General features: G+C 40.4%; 3 protein-coding genes and 1 pseudogene across 3 annotated transcripts; 3 read left to right on the top strand and 1 right to left on the bottom strand.

Annotated features, from left to right (window-relative positions):
- The first annotated feature begins 475 nt into the window (after positions 1-475).
- On the top strand, positions 476-5,176 carry LOC149099511 (uncharacterized; annotated as a pseudogene).
- A 6,404-nt stretch (positions 5,177-11,580) lies between these two features.
- Positions 11,581-12,970, top strand: LOC149099510 (uncharacterized). The gene is made up of 2 exons (XM_089278457.1): positions 11,581-11,880; positions 12,581-12,970. Exons 1-2 carry the CDS (start codon positions 11,719-11,721, stop codon positions 12,962-12,964), a joined length of 546 nt encoding a protein of 181 aa, XP_089134583.1. The 5' UTR covers positions 11,581-11,718; the 3' UTR covers positions 12,965-12,970.
- Positions 12,953-16,847, bottom strand: LOC149099509 (uncharacterized). Its single transcript, XM_089278452.1, has 2 exons — positions 15,108-16,847; positions 12,953-14,641 (listed from the first exon to the last, which is right to left on the bottom strand). The coding sequence occupies exons 1-2, from the start codon at positions 15,120-15,122 to the stop codon at positions 13,427-13,429; spliced, it is 1,230 nt and encodes a 409-aa protein (XP_089134578.1). The 5' UTR covers positions 15,123-16,847; the 3' UTR covers positions 12,953-13,426.
- A 5,379-nt stretch (positions 16,848-22,226) lies between these two features.
- LOC149099508 (uncharacterized) lies at positions 22,227-22,943 on the top strand. The gene has a single exon (XM_089278454.1). It carries the CDS (start codon positions 22,227-22,229, stop codon positions 22,941-22,943), a length of 717 nt encoding a protein of 238 aa, XP_089134580.1.
- The last annotated feature ends 517 nt before the right edge of the window (positions 22,944-23,460 follow it).

Here is a 23,460-nt window from a genome sequence, read left to right as displayed (position 1 = left end):
TACTCCCTCATAAAAATGATGGCTGTGCTGGAGAAATTTTTCAAAAACACTCCTAAAGAGGTTCTAAATTTATCTTCACCTCTAATAGGCAGGAACATTGAAATAACAGTTTAACTGGCACTGCTATTACTATTTTTAAGCAAATACAGTGTGAAATATTGTTGACATTATTGTATTTCAGGGATTTTTTCAGTGGAGGAGTCCCACAAGTCTATGACAATATGTCCCCGTCATAGAGCAGAATTTGGTATTCGGTGGAGATGCTCTAAAGTGAGATGTAGCGTTCCCACAGAAATAGCTGCACATAAAACAGATACAGTTAAGGGTGATCGCTGATTGGACAGCATGCAATCTGCATTTGTATTAAGAGCTACAGGAAAGCTCATTCCAGTTGGAACTCGTAAGTTAAATGTCGTTTCATTTTGTACCAAACATCTATTAGAGGGGTCAAGTAAGACTGAGAATACATGGAAGGAAATGTTGCATTAATGGTGGATTTGTTTTTCTTATTTTAGCAATACGTAAGATGTGCAAGCAGCACTTGGTAGAAGTCAGTCAAGAAGAGCAGGAAAAAACGGTCGTACCAGAAATAGAAATTCAGTCATGTGTGGAACCTTTTGTAGAAGTAGTGGTGAGTAAAAAGGACACATTTGTGTACTCGTCTCCAAAGAGTACCGTTTAACATAGAGAGTTTACGCAGAACGTTAAACCGGAAATGGCAAACACAGGCTTGCTCAGTATTTCGTTTTGTTTTTATCGAATTCTCAATAAAACCTCTGAAAAAAAATAGACAAAAAACCCTACTTCTACAAAAAACAGAAACCTTAACTCCTCGCTGAGTATCGGCTTACGTTCGATGGCAAAGGTGGAAAGTAACGGCATTCTTTTTGTTTTATGATGTCTTACATAAGATTTCAACTAGCCAAGTGTGCTAAACCACATGTTTATTCTACTGCGCAGTTGTTCTTGATTCACTAAACTAGTTTTTGTTTCTTGTAATACGCGAAACACGGGAAGTCAAAAAAATATAATGCAAATTATTGGAACCCAGCGAGAGTCAGACAACATAAGCATTTTCTGAGAGAAATTGGGGGAAAATGAAAGATGAATTTTCGTTTTAAAATTGTTTTAGGAACACTAGCTTACGCGCCTGAAGAAAGCTTCAAATCTTCCACCATTCTGTTTTGTTTGTCTGAGTTATAATGTCACTTGCGCACTTCACCATTGTCTTACCCCAACTAGCTTGTTCCCAGGTTCCCAGGACCCTTTTCGAATAGTATGATCATAATAGCGATACTGATTGTGACAATTAACAATCAAAGACTTGATTTTGTCTTAGGGTTTATTCCACAATATTCACTGAGCCTGAGGAAAATAACCGTTTAAGTATAATGTTGATTATCAGAGCAAGTGTATCATTCTTTCATTTTCTTTGTTGTTTTGTAGCCTCTTTATGCAACGGTCATTTTGAAACTTATTGCTGCAGTATTACAATAACCTCACGCGGGGGTCATCATAGCAAGATATGACGTAATTGTCGACCAATCAGAACGCGTGCAACTCTATAATCACCTGAATAATTAAACTAGTAAATGGAGATAGAGGCGATAATGTGTAAAAAGCCACGTTGAGAATACAATTTTTCTTGTATATCTACTACCTTATCTTTTAGGGTGGCAAGATGTCATCTGCCGAGGAAAGTGAAAGTGAACAGTCTATCGAGGATTTTGCAGAAACGTTTGGCCAACTTAAAATCACCGACGAGACCTTTCTGTCACCTGACACGGGAAGCACTGCATCAAATTATAGTGACGAATCTGCACCTATAACATCAAATGAACCACAAGGAAAGCTAAATGAGTTCCTTTTGTCATGCAAACTTGAACCACTTGGAAAACCGTGGATGAGCTGGAGCAATTGAACTGAAAGCACAAAGCTATGCCAAACCAACAGAGCCACTGAAATAGTATCAGCCATTTTGAAGACAGTTTCTCCTGAAAATGCTGGCATTTTGTGGCAAAACCTAACTTCTTCTTCGGCTATGAACGAGGCTCTGGGTGTTGACAAGTTATCACCTTCAGAACAATCATATTTACAGGCCTTAGCTGAAGCGTACCACAACACATCCAGCTGGGACACTCGCAGGCAGGTCCTTTCTATCATGACTGGGGTTGCAAGCTTCAATGACATTTGTCAGTACATTCCAGGTCTCACAAAGTACTGCTTCACCATGGCTAAGCTTCATCAACTGCAGTTTGGCAAAGGAGCTCAAGTACCACAACAGACCACTACGAGGATTCAAGTGGACTTAAGTCAACTCAATCACTTCCTCGGTTTCATTACGAGTCCGCACCTAGTGCAAGACCTTCCATTCGGTCAAAAACATTTGAAGCTTTCTTCAGGTGACTTAATCGAAGTGCCCAACGTGATTCGCCTGATGATACCGCAGAGGGTGGTACAGCAATATAAACAGTACTGTATGGAAACTAACTTCAAGCCATTCAGTGAGTCAACAATGCTGCGGGTTCTCTCCAAATGCAGTGCTTCTGTAAGAAAATCTCCACAGGGGTTGGACTATTTTGCAGCCGAAGGTGCGCGCGCATTTGATGACCTATCTGTTATTGTCCGCCAAATTTCTCACCTTGGTCCAGGCAAGGAGTGGAAGACGAGGATTGCCCAAGCTCTCAAGACTGACAAGTTGTATCTAAAAGGAGACTTCAAGGTATTTACAAGTTAATTTAGGTAATAACTATTGCACATTCGAATAAAAGAAGAGGGGAGAAATTCAACCCTGTCGCTTGAAACAAAATAAAGTGTTGAGCTCGTTAAATTAAACATTAACTTCCTGCCTTTCGTTTAGCTGATTATATATATTGGGCTTATGTTAAAACTTTGTGTTATCAACAGGTTAACATTAGCAGCCCCTCTCAAGTTGCAGACCACTGTCCAGTGCTTGCTCTTAGCGACAGTACTGAAGTACATTATCAGCAACGTTGAGACCACAACCACATGGACAGGTGTGACAGATGCCAAAGTCTTCTTGAAAACCTGACAGAGATTGAACGCGTCCTCAGCGAAACAAAATTTCTAGCGGATGATGAAAAGGACGAAGCTGTGTTTCTGTTCCAGGCAGCACAACGTGCCATCCTCTCCTGGAAAAGTCACATCTTGAGATCAGCTAACCAAGACCGGGCACGGTTAGATGTTTTGGAACAACTTGACGAGGAGAACATCTTAATTGTCAACAACTGGGCAATGAAATTTCTGCCGCAGAGATATCGAGAATCTCAAGCAGACTGGTTTGGTAAGCGAGGGATCTCTCGGCATATCTCTGTGGTGTACCGTCGCCTGGATGGTGTGCTCCAGTGGCACAGCTTTATTCATATCATCGAGTCATGCAATCAAGAAAGTTCCTCAGTGGTGAAAATAATGCAAGATGTACTCAGCACCATTAAGCTGGACAACAAAGAAATTAGCAGAGCATATTTACGACAAGACAACACCGGCTGTCATCACTCATCTTCAACCATTCTTTCTTGCCCAGTGATATCAGCCTCTACTGGTGTCAAGATACACCGTATTGACTTTTCTGACCCAAAAGGCGAAAAAGGTGCTGCTGATAGGTTAGCAGCAACATGCAAATCTCATGTCAGAATCTTTATCAACGAAAGGAATGATGTAACTACAGCACATCAGCTCAAAGATGCTCTTCTTTCACACAGGGGGATAGATGGGTTGTGGGTTGTTTCAATGGAGACCATTGAAGATTTGGTAGAAGACAGCAGAAAGATCCCCAATATCAGCAAGCTTAACAATTTTGCATTTCACGGCGACAGCATTACAGCTTGGCCCACGAATGGCGTTGGAATTGGTAAAGAGATCGTGTTGGAGAAAACATCATAAGTTAACTACTGTAGATGGAAAATATATTATGGGGTTTTATTTATTTGCTGTTTAAAATCATTTCTTTAATTTCAAATGATAAGCTATATTTTACCACTGACCACCACCTCAACTTTTGGGCTCACAGCGTACGGTTAATTTGGTTATATTTCAATACAAAACTGGTTTTCAAAGATGTAGATGTCAAGTCATTAATCAAATTCATCCGTTTCCATACATTAATGCGTGTCACTCACTTGCCTGTACCTAACCGCCAAACAAGGAATCTCTTCCACAAGTTCCTAAAAAGTCAAGGATTATAGATTAGTAGCTCAATGATGTAATGGAATGTATTTGATAATGTCTTATCGCTCCCATTTCAGAGCCTAATAACAGTTGGCTTATGTCAGAATTTTCCCCTGGTGGATTCAAATCCCTGGGCACAAAATGCTCAGAGAAGAAGCCACCGGAGAGGCTGCCCAAACAGACCCACGTAGCCGCTGAAGAAGCAACGTCAATCTTTGCCTGCCCTCAAGATGGGTGTGTTAAGGTATTCCAAAGGCTATCTTCTCTAGAAAAACACCTGTCATTAGAACGATGCACTAGGTCATTAGAGAAGTGGACTTTGTTAGACCTTGCCAAACTGGGCTACAAATTCCGCCTGGAGGAGGGTGTGGCCTGCATATCCATCACTGCTGCCGTTACAGGAGACTGTAGCTGACCAGTGCATCCGTGAAGGCTGGGCTCTCAAGTGTGCCAAAAAGGCCTATCGTTTCAACGATCAACAGAAAGCCTACCTTGACGTGAAATTTGCAATTGGTCAAACCATGGGCAAAAAGTAAGATGGTAATATAGTTGCAGGTGAGATGAGACATGCACTCGGGCCAGATGGTGTTCGCCTTTTCAAAGTCTCAGAGTTTCTAACACCACAGCAAATCTTGTCCTACTTCTTGAGTCGTGCAGCCAAAATCTGCCAACAACTTCCCAATGATGCCAATATCAGGGCAAGCAAAGACAACTTTGCTCGAGCAAGGGAAACTGTGAAGGCCATTACACTCCAGCATCCCATCACATTTGATCAGTATGACATTTGTGCCATGGCCAAGGATGGATCACTAGAGTGATTAAAACTTAGCATGCTACAAAGCATTTGCCAGAAACTTGAATTAGAAGTGCCACCCAAGCCTATTCGGCGCAAAAAAAACTACCTGGACTTAATTGAAAAACCTGTGACCAATTGTACTCGCCATGAGCCCAATGATTAAAATTCCAAATTTTTGCGACAAGCCATATTAGTATTTTAATGAGTGAGCTATGTGCTGCTGTTAACTAGGGATCATGTAAAATGTGTGTTTAATTGTAGTAGTAATATTTTCACACCGAATTGCAAAATTTACCACTACAGCATATTTTATCATGCTGCTCTTGACAGAGGTTCAATGACTTTATAAGGAAGTGAAAATGTTTGATTTGTATTGACAAGTGCATTAGAAAACGAGTAAGACTACAACTACTACAAGTAAATAATAAATGCCTGGCACTTTTTTTGACACCTTCACGACACAAGCAAATAACAAATAACTTCCTCAAGAGATGGGATTGTAAGGTTTTACAGTATATAAATGAGAAGGAATTTTAATTCCAAATATGGGATGGGAAATTGAACGGTAAATTTGGAAAGAGAATATTAAGCCTGTAAATATAACAGAAATTTCAAATTAGTAAAATAAAAGAATGAAAATGTAACTAAGCCTTTATTTACATAGGGTAAGTTTTTCACTTAATTTACAATTGATAGAAAAAATTTCCTTGCCAAGCGACACAAAGCGTGACTGGTAGCAGGTAGTTTGTGTTACTTAAATAAATAATATGGAGAATTTAAAACATTAGTATCTTCGCTGGTCCAGCTTTTCCCGAAAGTAATTGGTTTCTCATTGTTAAGTATTTATCTTTATGCACATTTAGATGTGTGTCAAATGTTACTACGTGCAAAACACTATGAGTCACGTCGACATCAGAGAGAATCCTTAATCCTGCATTCATTGTTGAAAATAGGGTATCAAGCATCTATGAACGATATCGTAGAAGCTAACATTTATGTCGAAATGTTACTTTTTCACTCTTTTTTAATCGAAATGTCTTAAAATAGATTTTAAATGATTGAAATAAATGTCGTGATATTCAATACGATGTTACGCATGTAATTTGACACTGGGGAAAAGTAACGACATATCAGGTGACCCCCTGACCTCAGAGGTTATTCGTGTTGTTAATTCAGGGTACGGGGACTGAGTTAAATACTCATGAGCTATATGGAGATGACAAACTTATCTGTTACGGTTTGAAGTGTATATTCTATCATATTGTCAAAAACCTCTCAGGCAAGATGATCAAAACAGCCACATCTGTCATTCAGCGTCGCATCGAAACTAATGCTCGCTCTTTTACTGGATATATTTTACAGTACAACTCAGAAGGACACTGAGAAGTTAAAATCATTTCTATAGCAGCTGAAAGAACGTAAGTAATGGTGAGTCATTGTTTCCTGTTTTAAACCGTTGACTTCCAAAGAATAACCTTGTGAATTGCATAAAATTGAACTTGCACACATGCCGCAACTGTTTATTTTACTGACAGGGAACATTTTAATTCCCAGAGCTATAACTTTCCTGGTGCGAACAACAATAACCAAGGTTTACTAAAATGTAGATATTTTGACCAAATGATATATACCAGAGGCCATTTATACTAGTCAAAGTTGGCCTTAAATTGTTCCTTGCCAAGAGACGCAAATGGCGGCTGTACAAATACGCTTCATTAAAAAGCTACAAACAAAACTTCAAGAAACTTATTACACGATTTTAAAGTATAAGAATGAAATAATATTTGTGCCAAGTTTCGTTTTCATAGGATCGTTTTTATGCCCCCACTGTTTCCGTAAAGAAGCATGAAATTTTGAACCATCATTATATGCAAAGTTTGAACTTTCTCAAATTTTGGCCGTAAAATAAATCGTTGGAACTTTAAACTATTTTTCCTTGAATAAGTTCACCCAAAGGTATGTTTTGGCGAAATAAAAGAAAAATCAATTTTTCGTGAGTGTCTTCCAATTCTCGACATTCTGAGAAAATCACTCTTGAACGGCTGTTCGTGGCAGCATTAAGCAGCTAAAATTTGTTACTACCGTAGCCAGCCAGTTGACAGTGGTTTGGCAGCGCTTCTTGAAGCTGTTCTGCAGTGCTGCAACAGCGCTGCCCATTTTGTACAGGAAGGGCTAGCTGTTGAGTTTTCCATTTTTTGTATGGCATTAACCCATTGACGCCTGAATGAAATTGCCCGCGACCCACCCCTAATTCTCGGGCGTTTTTTTGGAATATTTCAGAGCAAGCGAAAGCACAAAAATAAACCATATGCACAGTAACCACAGACACAAGATCACGCTTCAAGACATCGTTTATTTAAAGTTGAATAAATGAAGGGTCAAAATATTAAAAAATATTAAAAAGAACTCAACCTAATGCGTAAAACTGATAAGTAAAGAAGAAATTATGTTATTTCTTTACCGCACGACAAAATGTCCCACAGAAGCTGAGAAAATTGACTTTACGAAAATTAGTTAATTATTGACTTTGGAGGACAAAAAACGAAACCAAATTCAACAGAATTTCATTCTTGTACTATAACGTCTAACATTTGAGAAAACAACGAAAAATAAAAGCAAAGAACACAGGCGGCCCAAGCTCACAATGTGAGGAGTTTTTTTTTTTAAATCTTTATGCGAATGTTCAGCGCATGAAACGTGACACGGTTACCGCTGACATCTACTATTACATAACGACCGAGTTTGGTTATGCAAAATGTGACCTTCGCCTTGCAGTATGTGGTGGTGTTGTAGTAGTAGTATACTTTATTTACCCTCGGATTGTAGAGTAGCTTTAACAACTGATGTCTCCGAGCATTTCAACAGCACGATGGGCAGAGACCAGACCACAACACCGGGAACTTCGTGCCCTGCTCTTTACGATTAGTGTGTGGGTTCTTTAACATCCCCTGCTGACCATAACAGTGAAGATGCAGGAGACGGGGCCTACGCTTTATCGTCCTTATCCGGTTTGAATTTATAAAGGTTTGTATGGGGAAAAACGGTAATCGACATTATAGCTGAAATTTTAGTATTTTTGCAATAAAAATGACTCACCTCAATGCCTTGTTGTCTTTTCTATTGTCATCTCAGTTCTCAGCTCGATCCGAAGCCTTTTAAGCAAGTTGTCGCTTTTTGGTTTTCCTCTACTAAGAAAGAGTAAAGGCTACACACTCAATTCTGGACTGACCCCCGCTCGAAGCGAAAAAAAAACACTGAAATCCCGCCAGCCGCCCCAATTCCTCTGCAGAATCATAGTACAGGTTTTAGCGCTCCCTTGCAGTTAAATTCCAAGCCAAATTCATCTCCACAGTGCACGATAAAAAGCTCTGAATCTAAGAAAGCTAACCATCCGGAATCAGTGATCATGCTGCCGGCTCCATTCGTGGACACATTCGAAACCCGAGCGGAATGCTGGGCTAACAAACTGACCCTGATTAGGGGAAGGGAGCGCACAGTTCTCGACAAGCTAGGTACTTTGCTCCACGGTCCCCTGGGAAGATTTTTGTCCAGGCCACCGACGGAGCATTGTTGTGACAAGCCAATCAAAGCAACGACTAGACGTGTTTACAAATGTGAGATACTTTGATACCTCTCAGAGAAAACCCTTTACGCAATCTCGAATAGATAAATCTTTGTGGATCACTATCATCAACAGAGCTCATCTAGTTTATGTTAAGATCTTTTGAAGATCTGAAATAGACGGTTTGTTTGTGGAGATACTGCTTTGCAAAGTGTAGAGGAATGAAGGTTGTTAGCCAAGATGTAAGTATGCACTGAATATTACTGAATATTTGCGGCACATGTCATAATAGCTAAGGAAATTTGCTGTAGTTTTGTTGCATCACAACCATATTGTCTTACTCTAGATTTAGCAATTTTTCAGTATCAAATTTTGTCATTTAACGGTGTACTTTTCCGTAGCAAAGGAAATATTTGAAATAGGTTTCAGTACAGACAGTGCCCACAGATCGCGTTTAAATTTTCACACGTCTAGAAATCGTTTGCATCTTGATTTTGTTCCAATGCTTTACAGGATAAAACTAAACACTGATCAGGAACAAATAGTTACATTTGCTGCTAAGGGGCACAACCTTCTGATCACCGGCCAAGCTGGAGTTGGGAAAAGTGAAGTGATTAAACGAATCATATCAGTTGCAAAAGCACGTGGAAGAAAGATAGGTATGATATGTTCGAGCGGTATCGCCTGCCAAGTTTACGACCGTGGAGTTGCGTCGACGGTCCATTCATTTTATGGGTTGATGACAGCCGAATTGCCTTGGCGGCAGCTTATCGACTGATCTTTGTGTAACCCTCTGGTTTGCGACCGTGTGAAGGCTATTGATGTGATCATATGGGATGAAGCTAGCATGTCCAGTAGGAGAATGTTGGAGTTAGTTAACGTATTGCACCATGACCTTGCCGATGACTTAGGTCGCATGTATCCATTCGCGGGAAAGCAACTGATTCTTGTTGGTGAATTCCTCCAGTTACAGCCTGTTCCGAATATGTTCAACGAAGGTTGTTACATGTTTGAGTCGTCCTTGTTTGACCATGCCATTAGCCATAGATTTGCGCTTACCAAAGTCATGCGTCAATCCGAAGAGGACTAAGAATTTCTGAAAGCGCTGTCAGAAATAAGATTTGGCCAATGTGCGAATGAAACGGAGACTTACCTTTGTTCTTTGAGCAGAGAGCTGCCACGTCCATTAAGGGAATGTGCAATGCACATTTTCTTCCGTAAGATACCGGTCATGTTAATGAACAGGGAAGAGCTTGACAAACTTCAGGAACAATGGTAACTTTCGATGCATCTTACGACAACGAAAACTCAAGTAGTATGAGCTGGCCGGGCGAGCGCGTTTTACAACTTAAAACAGGATGCAAAGTAATGCTCGTGTGGAACAAGTCAGATGACTTGAAAAATGGAAGTGCCGGTATCTTTAAAGGTACTCGTGGAGATGCTCTTCTTGTCCTCTTCGAAGGCGTCGGAGTAGTAGAAATCAAAAGAGAGACATGGGTAAAGAGAAACCGGAATGGCCAAAAAGTGGGGTCCGTCACTCAGTACCCCATCGTGTTGGCGTACGCGGTGACATGCCAAAAATCTCAAGGCCTAACGCTTGCCTCTGCTATTGTGCATTGCTCCTGTGAATACATGTCTAGATTAATTTACATCGCCGTTTCCAGAGTCAGATCTCATATATAGCTGTTGAATTTCAATCGCTTACAATTGATGAAGCCTCAAAGAAGCGCTTTGGAGATGTGTTCTTCTCATCACTTAACAGACCCCGTTAATGATCTTACCTGCTGCCAACACAAGTGTTTCACCAGCGAAACGCCCCTATCTGTTAAAGAACATTTCGAGAGCATAGAGGGCGACATCAAGGCATTTCTCTTCCCGCAAGATTGGCTTGACCAACAGTTGCAAGCATCTTTTGACGTCGCGGAGCCCGTCCCTATGGAAATGTCGGAAATGTATGACCGCCTTATGAGGCATGAATCTATCCTAGCAAATCCACAAGAGTCTCTCACAAAATGCCGCGAGTTTTTGTTGCAAAAAAGAGTATTGAGCCCTATGAATGCATTTTTCGAAGAGAAAAGTCACGCGATCGAGTACTTAACAATGGAGAATCGTAACAACAAGCTACTCTCCTTTATTAGATTGGTGTGGTTCCACGCCTTTCTGATGGTAGAGAATTTTATTGTGGAAAGCCCAGAGGATGAAATTGTTGTCAAGATTAGTAGACAAGGTTTCACTGATGTCACATCTAGTTTACACGAGTTTTTATCAAGTGAAATTTTTTCGGGATATGTCTGTGCTTTGTTCGACACTTCAAAGTGTACCCCCGCTCAAAGAGCTGTAGCACTAGAAGTCTCAAATTCAGCTTATTCACAATTTCTAGAACGCTTGTGTTATGTCATGAACGAGCTAAGACAAGAAGAGGTGATCCCTTTCAACATAGAGCAGATGAGTGGAGTGGGGAGATCAAAAATTCGTCATGTTGGAGGTTGGGCAGTCAGAAAAGTTTTGAATCGTGCACAAAAGTACATTCAAATGAACGTTTATACAAATTCCGAGTCGACCCTTGCCTCGGTAAAGAAGCAACAACTCATTTGCGAACTACTGGAGGAGAATGTCATTCAGCCCTATGTTGAAGAAAAATCAAAGTTTCCGGAGACGCTCGAAGTCACCGAAGGAAGGCAGTACCGTCAGAGAGGACTTCTGCACATTTCAGATCACGGATACCTTTTCTTTCTGGAACTGGAGAAAAAACGGGTGAAACTTCTCAATCAACAGATTCTTAAGAAAGAACGCGATAAAATGGTGGAGGTTGGGTTAGCTGAACTGAATGCTGATGAAACGTTAAAGACGAGTTGGTACTCCTGCTTTCATGATGTGGATGTCAAGGAAAACAAGGTAATGAGCCTGGCTATATGTGCTATGTAGATGTGTTCGAAATAATTTTGGAAAGTCCAAATTGCTGGTGTCAAGGTTAATCAGAGTAAAAAGTCATTCTACTTTGTACAGTATAAGGATCTGAAATGAAAATGCCCCTGTATCGTGCATTCGATTGCAACGAGGCTTGAACAACAAACACTGGAACCGAGTGACCATTTTTACAAAATGGTGCCTCTTGGTGTCTCGATTACTAGTTACATGTTCAATTTTTTCTTAACAGGAACTGATTGGAAAGATGTTGCAAATCATTTTGATGTATTACATAAACATGGGTGCAGCTCAGTTTCTGAGGGACTTCAGAAGGGAATGTTCAATCCAGAGGAGCGCAGAACTACGGAAGCGGGTACTTCAGAGACGAGAGAAAAACAAAGAGAAAACAGACAGTGTGCCATTCCAGGTATTTATTTTAGATCTAGAGCCTTTCATCTTCCAGATGTGAGTTTTCATACATGATACTGAACATTAAATAAATTTGTTTGGTTCTATGATCGAAAATCCAACATCAAATCAAGTTTTTACTTTAATTAAATTATGTGTTTATTGATTCTACTTCTTCTCGTGGAGTAAAACAATGTGCTAATAATATTTGGGCCAAAGGGGATTATTACTACCAGTATAAAGAAAATGAGCTGGACCTCTTGCATGTTTCTTAAGAGGATTACGAGAAAGGCTCTACATTTTATAATACAAAAACTTGTAATTGTAATGTTTTGCCCCTCTATTTTTATATGAAATAATCGAAATACCTAGAACTTTTAGCACACGATAACTGAACAGATAATAATACAAAACATCTGGGTCCTTCCCAGATTTCTGATCACCTTCCCCAGCCAGACACTCTGACCTATCACAAAAGATTACTGAAAAGTGCAATGTGACTTAACATATGATATCGAATCGTGATTGGTAGAAGTTGAAAAAGAAATGCAACATTTTATACAAAATCAAAACAAATGTGATTTCCATTCAACACTCAACTGCACATTACTTTAATGCTGGTGTATACTGACACTTGATTAAGCTATCTGTCTATCGACTGACTACGGCCTTTTCAAGTTTTGCAGTGTCGTATTGAATAGGGGAACATTTCTTTACAGGCCATTCTCAAAGACCAAAGCCAACACAAAGCAGTTTCACATGGGAGGCTGATTGCCTTCACTCAACAACACAGTGATCACGCATCTCTTGCTCGGGTGTATCTAGAAAGTGAATTGCTGACACTTTGTGAAGCATACGGAAACCCACTGTCTGCAAGAGCAACAAAGGAAGTTTTAGCTAAAGCCCTTTTTGAAGTGATTGCAAACAATCCACATGTGCCCTTCACAGCGACATTAGACGACAGGATTTTCAGGGCGGTAGACAGGTCTGAAAGCGATGGACACATCAGAATACGTTTAGCGAGAGGTAACATATTTCTGATTATGTTGACTCACATTCTCTTTTCCTCATCAAATAGAGGTATTAAAATCCGTTCAAAATGAAAAGGCATTAACAGTGTAATACGTAAAATATTTAATTTGCCCTCATAATTTTACCAAAAGAGAAACAGTAGTCACTGAAAAAAAACTAGGAGGCCTCATGGTTAGTGCGCTCGACTCCGGAATGAGTGGTCTGGGTTCGAGCCCTGGCCAGGGCCACTGTGATGTGTTCTTGGGCAAGATACTTTACTCTCATGGTGCCTCTCTCCACCCAGGTGTATAAATGGGTAGCCCTGAATTTTATGTTGCGGGGTAAGCCTGTGATGGACTAGCATCTCACCCAGGGGAGAGGGGGGGAATTAAAAATACTCCTAGTCGCTTCATGCCACAGAAACTGGGATGAGCTTCGGGCAGGTGAGTCACTTGGCTCGTATGCAGATGTAACCATTCAATGAAAAACAAAGATTTTACTACTTAGAACCTGCTTTTGAAGGCCTTGTGTTATTATTACAAGATGGCGGGCAGTCACGGCTCCATGCGCTCCATGGGCTCCAAAATAATTCTCGTATTCTTGCAGTGATCACCGCAATGTTCACCTCGTCCGATATGTGTCTTGAAATCATTCTTCAAGTACCTTTTTCCATCCTTTAGTAATTTCTGAGTGGCAGTCACGCTGATGCCCTGATCTGCTAAGCCCTCCAACATCAAAAATACCTGGTCAAATGCCTCTGTACCCTCTGCAGTGGTGTTGTCAAGTCCCTGAAGGGATTTCTGCATAGAGGCCGAACACACCTCAATCATTCTGTAGAGAGAACGCTGGCTCGCTGGCTCGAACTCTTGTTCTTTACAATAGTCTAAATATTGTCTGATGATGTGTAAAGGGATGACGGTCCTAATGACTGCTGGTATGATAATCTTCTCTCCCGAGTCAAGCTCGAGAGTTTTTGTCCCGAACGCCACGTCCTGGACAAATTCTGGTCTGGAGATATATTCAATGAAATGATCCACCTTTTCGTGCTCAATTCTTGTACGGAAACTAGGAATTTCGGGGAGTGGTTGGCCTTTTCCGGCTTCTGTTGCATGCTGGCAAGCTTGATCAATGTGCCATTTGGAGAGCCCAGGGATCATCTCTTGAAGCTCAGCTCTTGAAAAGTCGTCTGCAAAGAGGGAAAGGATCTGTCGCGTTGTTTGCCAATGACCTGCTTGCCCATAGGCCTTGACTAAAATGTTGACAAGACCAGAGTTGGGATCAAAACGCTTGCGCTTGCCTTGGTTGTCTCTATTTGGATCCAAAAGTACCTCCGTTTGAAACGCCTTCCAAACCAATTCTTTTTGGCCAGGAGTGATGACAGACAATGAGGTCGCTGTAGTCTCTTTAGCTTTGTGGATGTTATATCGCTGCTGGGTGTCAGAGACGTCGTCCCAGGTCGTGTTGAGGGTGGACATTACAGGGCTGTACTGGCCACCTGAGATGCTGTGGACAGCTTTGTTTAATTTCTGCCGTTTGCTGTTTTGTTCCTCCATCTCGTCAACCCATATGCTAATCTCTTCTTCTGGTATCGAGGCTTGGGACCAATGGGACTGCAAAGAGATTGTTTCTGACCCCTCACCAGTGCTTGAGACCTCTGCACACACCATGGCTGGCATTGTGCTCTCCTCACAAACAGTAATGACAGAGCAAGTGGCGGAATCAGACTCCTCGATATCGTCTCCAATCCCCAAGGTGTCTGAGTAAGGATCCTGAAGTGTAATAAAATGGATTAGCAAATTATGAACAAGATTATTAGCAATTTCTCAGAGATCTCCAATACATGTAACTGTGGAAACTCTATATGTGTTTCCTAGCCAATGCCAAAGGGTGCCCTTGCATTTTTGTTCTTGTTGGTGTCTTCAAGCACTGGTCATTATTTAAGAGCGGTTGAATCTTAGTTAGGACTGGGACCAAGTTGCCATTCAGAAAGCATTCTCGACACGTGATCGGGAAACTCGGATAAACCGCTATCTTTATAACTAGGTCCAAAGCCTCTCGGAAATTGACCACGCCTAAACGATTCAAAACGGACACCCATTGAAGAAAAGACAGGAAAACCAACAAAGATACCTTTTATTCATGTTGCCAGTTGTTATAGATGTCGGGGCACCTGTGGGGCACATCAAAAAATCCTCTGATTACTAAGCTATGAATGGGCAATGAGTAGTAGCCTACCTGCTCTCCAGACATGAAACAGCGAGCCTTACGGGATTTGTAGTGTGCTCCGCGGCAGTTGGAACACACAGCTGTCAATAAAAGTGATAATGATAAATAGATTAAAAATACTGACCACAATCACCATCACGATCACCATCAATGTGAGTCACCCTTACCGTCACTGTAACCATCGTCATCATGGTCATCGTCATCGTACCCAGCTTAACTAAGGACGGCTGCCCAGTCTTATTAACCCATTAAGGTTATTTCGGGCAGCCATGTACTCTTTTTATTTTAACTTAGTTTTGTTCATTTAATTTCTAGCTGAGTGCAAATAAAGTCGTCGTTGTTGTTGTCAGTCTGGTTTGTGCACTTACACAACACCAAATTAAAGTGCTGTAATTTCCTTTCATGACAACCAAAGGAAGGAAGGCGAGTAAAATAATGGGCGGTGGGCGTCCCTTGCAGCCCCACCCACCTTCCCATTCCCTCTAGGCCTCCTCCTGGTTCCCCTCCTGGTTCCCCTCCTCCCCATTCTCTCCCATTTGAAGTCATTTTGCAGGCAGGGTGCCTGATTAGCAAATTACCACCTCAGTCCACCTCGAAGCACTACCATAATGCCCCACCCCCTCCCTTTTTTCAGAAAAAGTTATAAGGATATGAGACAATATAACAGAATCGAGCAATGCCTTTGTTTATTTAAACAAGTTGACTAAAAGCTAAAAGCTCATTCAAAGACACAAAACAATGGCATGGGATTACGTCTGGCTTCCTTCCCTTGGCATATTCCAATAAAAATTAAAATTTATGTACTGACCATATGAACAAGCACAAAGTAAAATACGCACCTTCAAAATAAAGTTTTCATTTGTATTTACCAGTCAAGCCCACCCTGCAATTCTGAGGATTATGGCTGCGGTCTGGCTGCACTCAGTTTGTACCTACCCGAGCCAATGGGAACTGTGGCATGGTGAAATTGATAAATTTCTTCCGACAAGATGGCGTTTACGCGGCGCGGTTTCATTATAGTTTTCCACGGTCCTCGATGACTTGGATATGAGCATGTGTTGCTCTTTCTGCCAGCCCAGTCCGTAGTTAATTTTTTTCTATGTCTCGGGCATATTGTCATTGATGTTTTCTTGTCTTTGGTTGCAACAAAGTATCCAGCTCTATTCAGGATCAGGTCAACCTCATTAATGTTTTCGTCTCCGGTTCGCGGTTGCCTTGAGCTCACTCCCAGGCTTAGTAGATGTGCAGTAATGTCTAGCTTACATGCCAACAGGGGTACAATCTGCGACCCCGTGCCCTCCAAACTACAGGCAGAATCAGGAGAACTGAACGAGCAAGTCAAAGTAACATGCATATTGCAAACAGCAACATCAGCTAAATTGGATCAGTGTAAAGAATCGACTACAGCTGTCTGCAGATGATAAGATAAGGAATGGAAAATGATCCTTCCTGACGGTGTACTTCTACCAAAAATCAGAACCGCTCAATATTTTAAAGAGTTTGACAAAATGCTCGGGTGCAGTATACTATGCAAAGCCACTGTACTAATCTGAAAAAGAAATGTGTTGCTCTTAGTCATAAATACCTGGAATGCGTCGCAAATTAGTCAAGCGTGAAATATTTCCAGGAAAAACTACAATTATGCAAATTAGGAAATTAGGTTAAAGTCATGAGAAAGCTCACGCGACAGGATTTTAATGTGCCAAATGAGAGTTTGCGTATTTTTAAAGACTTTAGGACAGACTAATAAAAAATACTTTTGATCTGGAAATAAACTGCCGCACTTTAGAGAAAACCAGCTTTAAAAATTGCCCAAATTCTTCTTACTCATGATAGCCACGAAATGATATTTGGAAGCGCTCCAAAGTAAGTTATTTTTAGCCAAATTCGTTTATATTGGAGATATGAGCTGTTTATAGGCGGGGAAGTATGTACAGTTCGTATAAATGAATAAGGCTAATGCGAAGTACGTAAAATCATTCGTGGAAGTTTACCCAAACTTCCCGTCTCACGTGACCAAAATAGCACCAAAAACTAAGGGGGTGGTCTAAATTCTATGAAATTTATTTTATCTTACTAAAAATACCACCGGTCATTATCTTATCTGATAGGGAAAAAATGCTGAGAGTTTGGAGGGAATCGGCCTACCTTGATCTGTGGACCCTGCCTGGTCCCTAGTGACAATAACACTTAAATTTTGTCCAGTTCGCAACACAGTTTAACGTTGTAAACAAAAAGGTTACCAAGCTCCCAGATAATGTGGTTCCAAGAAGTTTCCCAACATATTCTCTAAATCCAAAAGGGGCAAACTTTGAAGTTCGACAGAATATACAAATGCATTGAAGCAATCGCACTGGAGATAACAGTCGGTAGAAAGGAGATGATTATGATTGGAATGTACTGACCACTGAGAGCGCTAAATGGATACTACCAGCTTGCACTCGAAGATGAATTAAGCCATATTTGCAATTGGGCTTCTCTCCAGAAAGGTACTGTTGCTGTCATCGGTGACCTAAATCTTGATAGGCATGACCTAATAGGAATGAAAGAAAACTGCTTATTGAATTGGAACAGGAGTTTGAATGCTTAATAAAGGAACCTACTCAAATTGAAAGGAAAGGTGCGACAACCACCAGCACTTTAACTTATGTTCTGCTTAGTAACAGACCTGAGATGTTCAAGCAATGTGGTACCTACAATACAGCTTTGAGTGATCACCTGTTAATATATGGTTTGATGAAGGAGACGGTTAAGCGTTATCAGAATAAAATTATCACTTTCAGGAACTATAAGAATTGTGACATGAAAGTGTATGTAAATAAGCTAGCTGCAGCTTCATGGCACTTAGGAGATCTGTTTGATGACGTAGACGACCAGGAATATTACTGGAAAACACTAATGAAGGATATAGTGGATGAATGCTTTCTCTTGATAAAGATGCAAGTGAGATCTGAGGATGTCCCTTACATGACAACATCATGGAAAAATGTTATAAGGCCAAAAAGAAGAGCCACTTCAAAGTATTACAAAGATAAATCTGCACACAACTAGGAGGTTAAACAAAGGTGCTGCAATAAAGCCAACGTAGGATTGCAATTAAACAATATTGGAAAAAGAAAGCGAATGAACTAACGACAAATTCAAAAGAATTTTTGAAAACCTTGAAACCGTTTTTGGGATCAAAGACTTGTACTAACAAACAAGCAGAAATTAACCTCAAAGTTAACGGCACTGTAGTTAGTGATCAAACAATCATTGCCGAGACTCTAGCATGTCATTTTACCACCCTCACCAACAGTGTTGGCGGAGACAGGGCTCAGCAATCAGAGAAACAACTATGCAACCACCCAAGACTAGCTCAGATTAGATCTCATTTTCAAACTAAACAAGCCATTCAATTCTTATCATAATAATTATCATAATAATTATCATAATAATGGTCTTTATTATCATAATAATTATCATAATAGTAGTCTAATTATTATTGAGCCTACCAAAACAACACAAGTAGTGTGTGCACTTGAATTGCTTAAAACAAATAAGGCAACAGGTAATGATACTATCCCGGCAAAAGTACTGAAACTGGGAGCAAAGGAACTAACCACACCCCCTACTAAGTTATATAACTCCTGCATCTCCAGTGGAAAGTGGCCAAGTGAATGGAAAAGGGGAGAGTGGATACCCGTCTTCAAGAAAGACGATCCACTCCACAAAGAGAACTACAGACCGGTCACCATCCTTTCTGCCGTGGACAAAGTCTTTGAGCAGCTGATTAGCAAACAAATCACTTCTCAATTTGAAAGTCGCCTATCAGATTGCATTACCACCTACAAAAAATCCCATAGCTGCGAGACAACCCTTGTCTCACTGGTGGAGCAATGGAAAATTGCGAGGGACAGGCACCAGTGTGTAGCTATATTATCTATGGATATTCAAAAGCATTTGATTCACTTCACCCATGACTTGTGCTTAACAAGTTAAGAGCCTACGGTTTTGAGGAAAACACAGGCAATCTTCTACGCTCGTATCTCTCCAACTGACATAATAGCATTAGAATGGGATCACAAACAAGTTCTTGGCAAGTGGTACACAGAGGATGCCCACAAGGATCTGCCTTAGGACCACTTCTTACGAACATCTTGCAGAACAACCTGGCCTACGAAATTATTATGAACCTTTCTATGTACACAGATGACCATCAGATTTACGAAGCAGGAAAGGATCTTGCAAACGTAAAGTCATCACTTACCAGGAATGCAAAAAAAGCATCTAAATGGTATGAAGACAACATGCTCAAGGGTAACTATAGTAAATACAAAACCATGGCAATGCAGAACAAAAGAGGGATGACAAATCCGACCATGAGTATTCAAGGCAACATAATTGAGTTGACAGAGAAGCTAAACCTTTTAGGCGTGACGATAGATAGTAAGCTGAACTTTAGCCATCATATCAACAATGAGTGTAAAAAAGCAAGCCCACGATGACCTGCAAGCCTTGGAAACGTACACGACGGTCATCTGAATTGACCGCTTGCGCAATGTAAAACAAAGGAAGTGTTGACAACACAGTGCAGGACCATCCATTGGAAACCAAGGGAAATTCCTGGAAAGTATTACTCACACGTCATCGCATGTTTGTCTCCCTGATTCATATGACATTTCATTCCGAAAGCAGCAATTAACACTCAAAATATGCTTTTCTATTTATATACCCGTCTTCCCACAAAGATAATCGAAACTTCCGACAACAGAACATCGATATCATTAAAAAGTTTCATGAGTCTTCTCAAACAGAGCAACTTCAGAATACCCGGCTAGTTCATTTACATTCTTGTGTGAGAACTCTTCTAAGAACCTGATATTTTGAAGTTTAACCAAGCACAGGCCTTGCTCCTGAAATAGTCTGCGAACAGGATCCTGGTGAGCCCAAACCACCCGATCGCTTTGCTCATTCTTGTTTTGCGCTCGCTGAATTTTTTTTCCGTCCTCGCCGGGAACCTGTTTGCAGGCTATTCTGAAATATCTGAGCACAGGCTCGAGCGGGGAATGTTATACAACTGTATACGTCAGTGGGGATAGCAAGAGTAGTTTTGGCTCCTGCCTGGAATAAATACCCAAACTTTGGAAGCAAGAAAAATTTTAGAAGACTACAAACTCCTGTTGTTAGTGGTTAGAGCTTATTTTTGCCACCATTGGAACTGTTTGCACTTCCGTTTAGTATCAACGTGGCCCGGCATCAGAACATGTGTGCTTCGACAAGTAATTTCAAAATGTTGACCATGCTTACGGATTGTCTGTTGTGCAAGAAAGCTTTTAAATCTCTTTATTCGCTTAAGAAACATCGACGGGATAGACACGACGATGATTCTCCCGTAATTCCGCTGTTTAAAGGCGCTTCTGGGAACATTGTCTCAGTTCCACAGCCGAGGAAACAACTTGACCCAATTGACCAGGCCAGCTACAAATTGTAGGTGGCAGGTTTGGTTGAAAGAATCAGTGCCACACTCCATCCCCGTTTGCCAGGTAACTGAAAAAATATGTCCACCAAAGAAACAGAAAGTAATGTGTGTTAACAAATTTAAAACTATAAGGGTATGGGCAATCATCAAGGCCTATTTTTAAAGCCGATTTGAGTATGTTTAGGCCATCATTAAAATCACACGAGTGTGTTTAAAACGTGCGTGGCCTCGTGCTACCCCACGTGTTTAACCACATGAACATTTTTTGGAGACTTAAGATGCTTTGTGGAAGTTAAATGTTTTATTTTCTTGATAGTCCTGAAAATCATGACCTGAGCAAAAAAAAACAACAAATTAACCAAATCATAGGATGATCGTTAGAAGATTTTTTCCTCAATTTGCAAATTTTAATATTTTCGTTTCCGTTTAATACATTAGGAAGGTGGGTCAAAATCGACTCGCATCAAGTACCAGTGTCCCACTTTGAGCATTTCATCTTCAAACTTCAAGTTCAAGTAAACTCTATAAGAGAAACTAGCCATAAAGCTCAACCCTTGTACAGCAGTAGAACGCGGAGAGTCTCTTACAAGATCTTCAACCCTGAGAGGCTGTACCTTTCTCTGCAGGAACAAGACCTTGTGGAGTTAAAAACTGAGGCTCTGTTTGCTGGAAACACCCAAATTGAAGGTGCAGGGTCATCTTCTCAATCTTCCTTGACCACAGAAGAGGAAATTGCCAAGGCTAAATCATTAGCGTACCATAAACAAGGAGGACACAGACCCTCTTTCAAGTCTTTGCTGTTCGTTGGCTTGGGCAATGGTCGAGCAACATGCGAAGTGGAAATAATCTGGTGGCCAGAGCTTTACAGCACTAGTCATGGCCAAATGACTATTAGGATTTTTATCGAAAAGTGCGAGTTTTAAAGAGTCGTGATTAGGACTGAACACTTCACCAGACAATTCACAACCTCGTTTAAGTTTGCAGCTGCATGCCTAGGAGTACACAGAAGATTATCTTTCTCCTCTACATATATCCTGCTTAGATTGTAAATAATTAACCTTTCATATAATTAATTCCTTTAGTTGAAATTGACCTTTTTCTTGCTTAAATATTTAACATTATTCTTCCAAACAATATCGAAAAAAGGTACTTTAGTAGTGTTTCAAAATCACCAGTAACAGCAGTAACGGGTAAGCTAGGCTTAAGTTATATGCTACAATACAGAAGTATTTAGAAGCAGCTGTGAAATATCAGTTTTATGCATTAACTCTGTTACCAAGAATTAACCCTTTAAACCGTTATGTCAAAAACGAAATTCTTATTTGTTACCCCTAAACACTTTCTATAGAAGTAGTGGGATGAAGTTTTTTTAAACATCAAGCAGATTCATGTCCTAAATTCTTTTGGCCACAGCACTGATGATACAGGGAGAAGTTTGATGCTGATCCCTCTTAGGGCTTAAAGGGTTAGTATCATGACATAAATGATTATTATAATTGTGATTAATATTTCATTTACAACATTATTCTTCTTATTTTCAATTTAATGCAATATAATGATCGTAAGATGATGACACCATTGCGTACCTGACCATCCACTCAGACAGTGACACCCAAGTACTCCAAAGAGACCTAGACAAATTAGCCGAATGGGAAACCCTATGGAAAATGGAGTTCCATCCAGACAAGCGTGAAGTACTTAGAGTAGGGCGCAAGCGTGCTATGGTACAAAATGACTATATTCTTCATGGTAAGACATTAGCAACGGCTGACTCAGCCAAATACCTTGGAGTTACTATAGCATCAGACCTGAGATGGAACAAACACATCGACACCATCTCAAGTAAAGCTAATAGAACTCTTGGATTCCTGAAAAGGAATCTAAAGATTAACTCTACTGCACTCAAGTCCACTGCCTATAAAACATTGATCCGACCTACCCTCGAGTATGCCTGCACTGTTTGGGATCCTTACACACAGGGAAACATCTATAAGTTCAAGATGGTGCAGCATTGGGCAGCGAGATTTGTTCTTGGCAGATACAACAACACATCCAGCGTAGGGGACATGCTATATGAGCTCGGCTGGACTTCCCTCCAAACTAGGAGACAGACACTTAGACTCTGCATGATGTATAAAATTCATAAAGGCTTGATAGCCATGGACACACAAGAGTTCATGACTCCACTTCAAAGGAGATCATGGCACATAAATTCAGATGCATACAAAATTCCCCACTCAAAGACGGACTACCACATGTACTCGTTTTTCCCGAGAATGATACGAGAGTGGAACAGCCTGGCCAATGAAACAGTAAATGCACCAAACTTGACGGCCTTCAAGAAAAGCCTGCCGCCTGACCAAGGCCAAACCAAACGATGTTGACTTTGACTTTATTATTATTATTATCATTATTGCTATTATTATTATTTAGTTTTTATTATAGCATTTTAGCCTTATTTTAATTTGTAGTTTTTTATTTATACGCTCATTAGAATCTTCAGAATTGAAGGAGGTGAGTCGCCCAGGAAGAAGTAAGAGAAACTAAATAAATCAAGGATACTCGAAACTGAGGCAAAGTTCATAAAAAGTTATATTACAGGATTGATAGAACTAATACTGAAGCAGTATATTAATAGGTAAGAATATTGACAATAATATTTAAGCATGAACAATAATCCATAACAAAGGGATTTGCACGACTTGTATAAAAGAATATAAATTTTACATTTTAAGCACGAAAAAATCAATCACTTAAGAATCTAAAGTTCCTTTTTGCATAAAAGTACATTTTCAACAGTTCAGTTGGCATTGCTTCTCCATTCTAAAATTTGAGACATCAACTCCCACTGGAACAGAGGAAGGCATTTTCCACTTCTAATGATATCTCTGACAGAGAGAA

This window comes from Orbicella faveolata, unplaced genomic scaffold (genome assembly GCF_042242905.1).
Source record: "Orbicella faveolata isolate gen_17 unplaced genomic scaffold, um_ofav_v1 contig_46, whole genome shotgun sequence".
NCBI lineage: Eukaryota > Metazoa > Cnidaria > Anthozoa > Scleractinia > Merulinidae > Orbicella > Orbicella faveolata.
This window is presented reverse-complemented; position numbering and strand designations above follow the sequence as displayed.

Coding starts and splice junctions, on each gene's coding strand:
- LOC149099510 (XM_089278457.1), top strand. CDS start 11,719: ATGTTGCAAATCATTTTGATGTATTACATAAACATGGGTGCAGCTCAG. Junction 11,881..12,580: donor CAGACAGTGTGCCATTCCAG/GTATTTATTTTA, acceptor ATTTCTTTACAG/GCCATTCTCAAAGACCAAAG.
- LOC149099508 (XM_089278454.1), top strand. CDS start 22,227: ATGGAGTTCCATCCAGACAAGCGTGAAGTACTTAGAGTAGGGCGCAAG.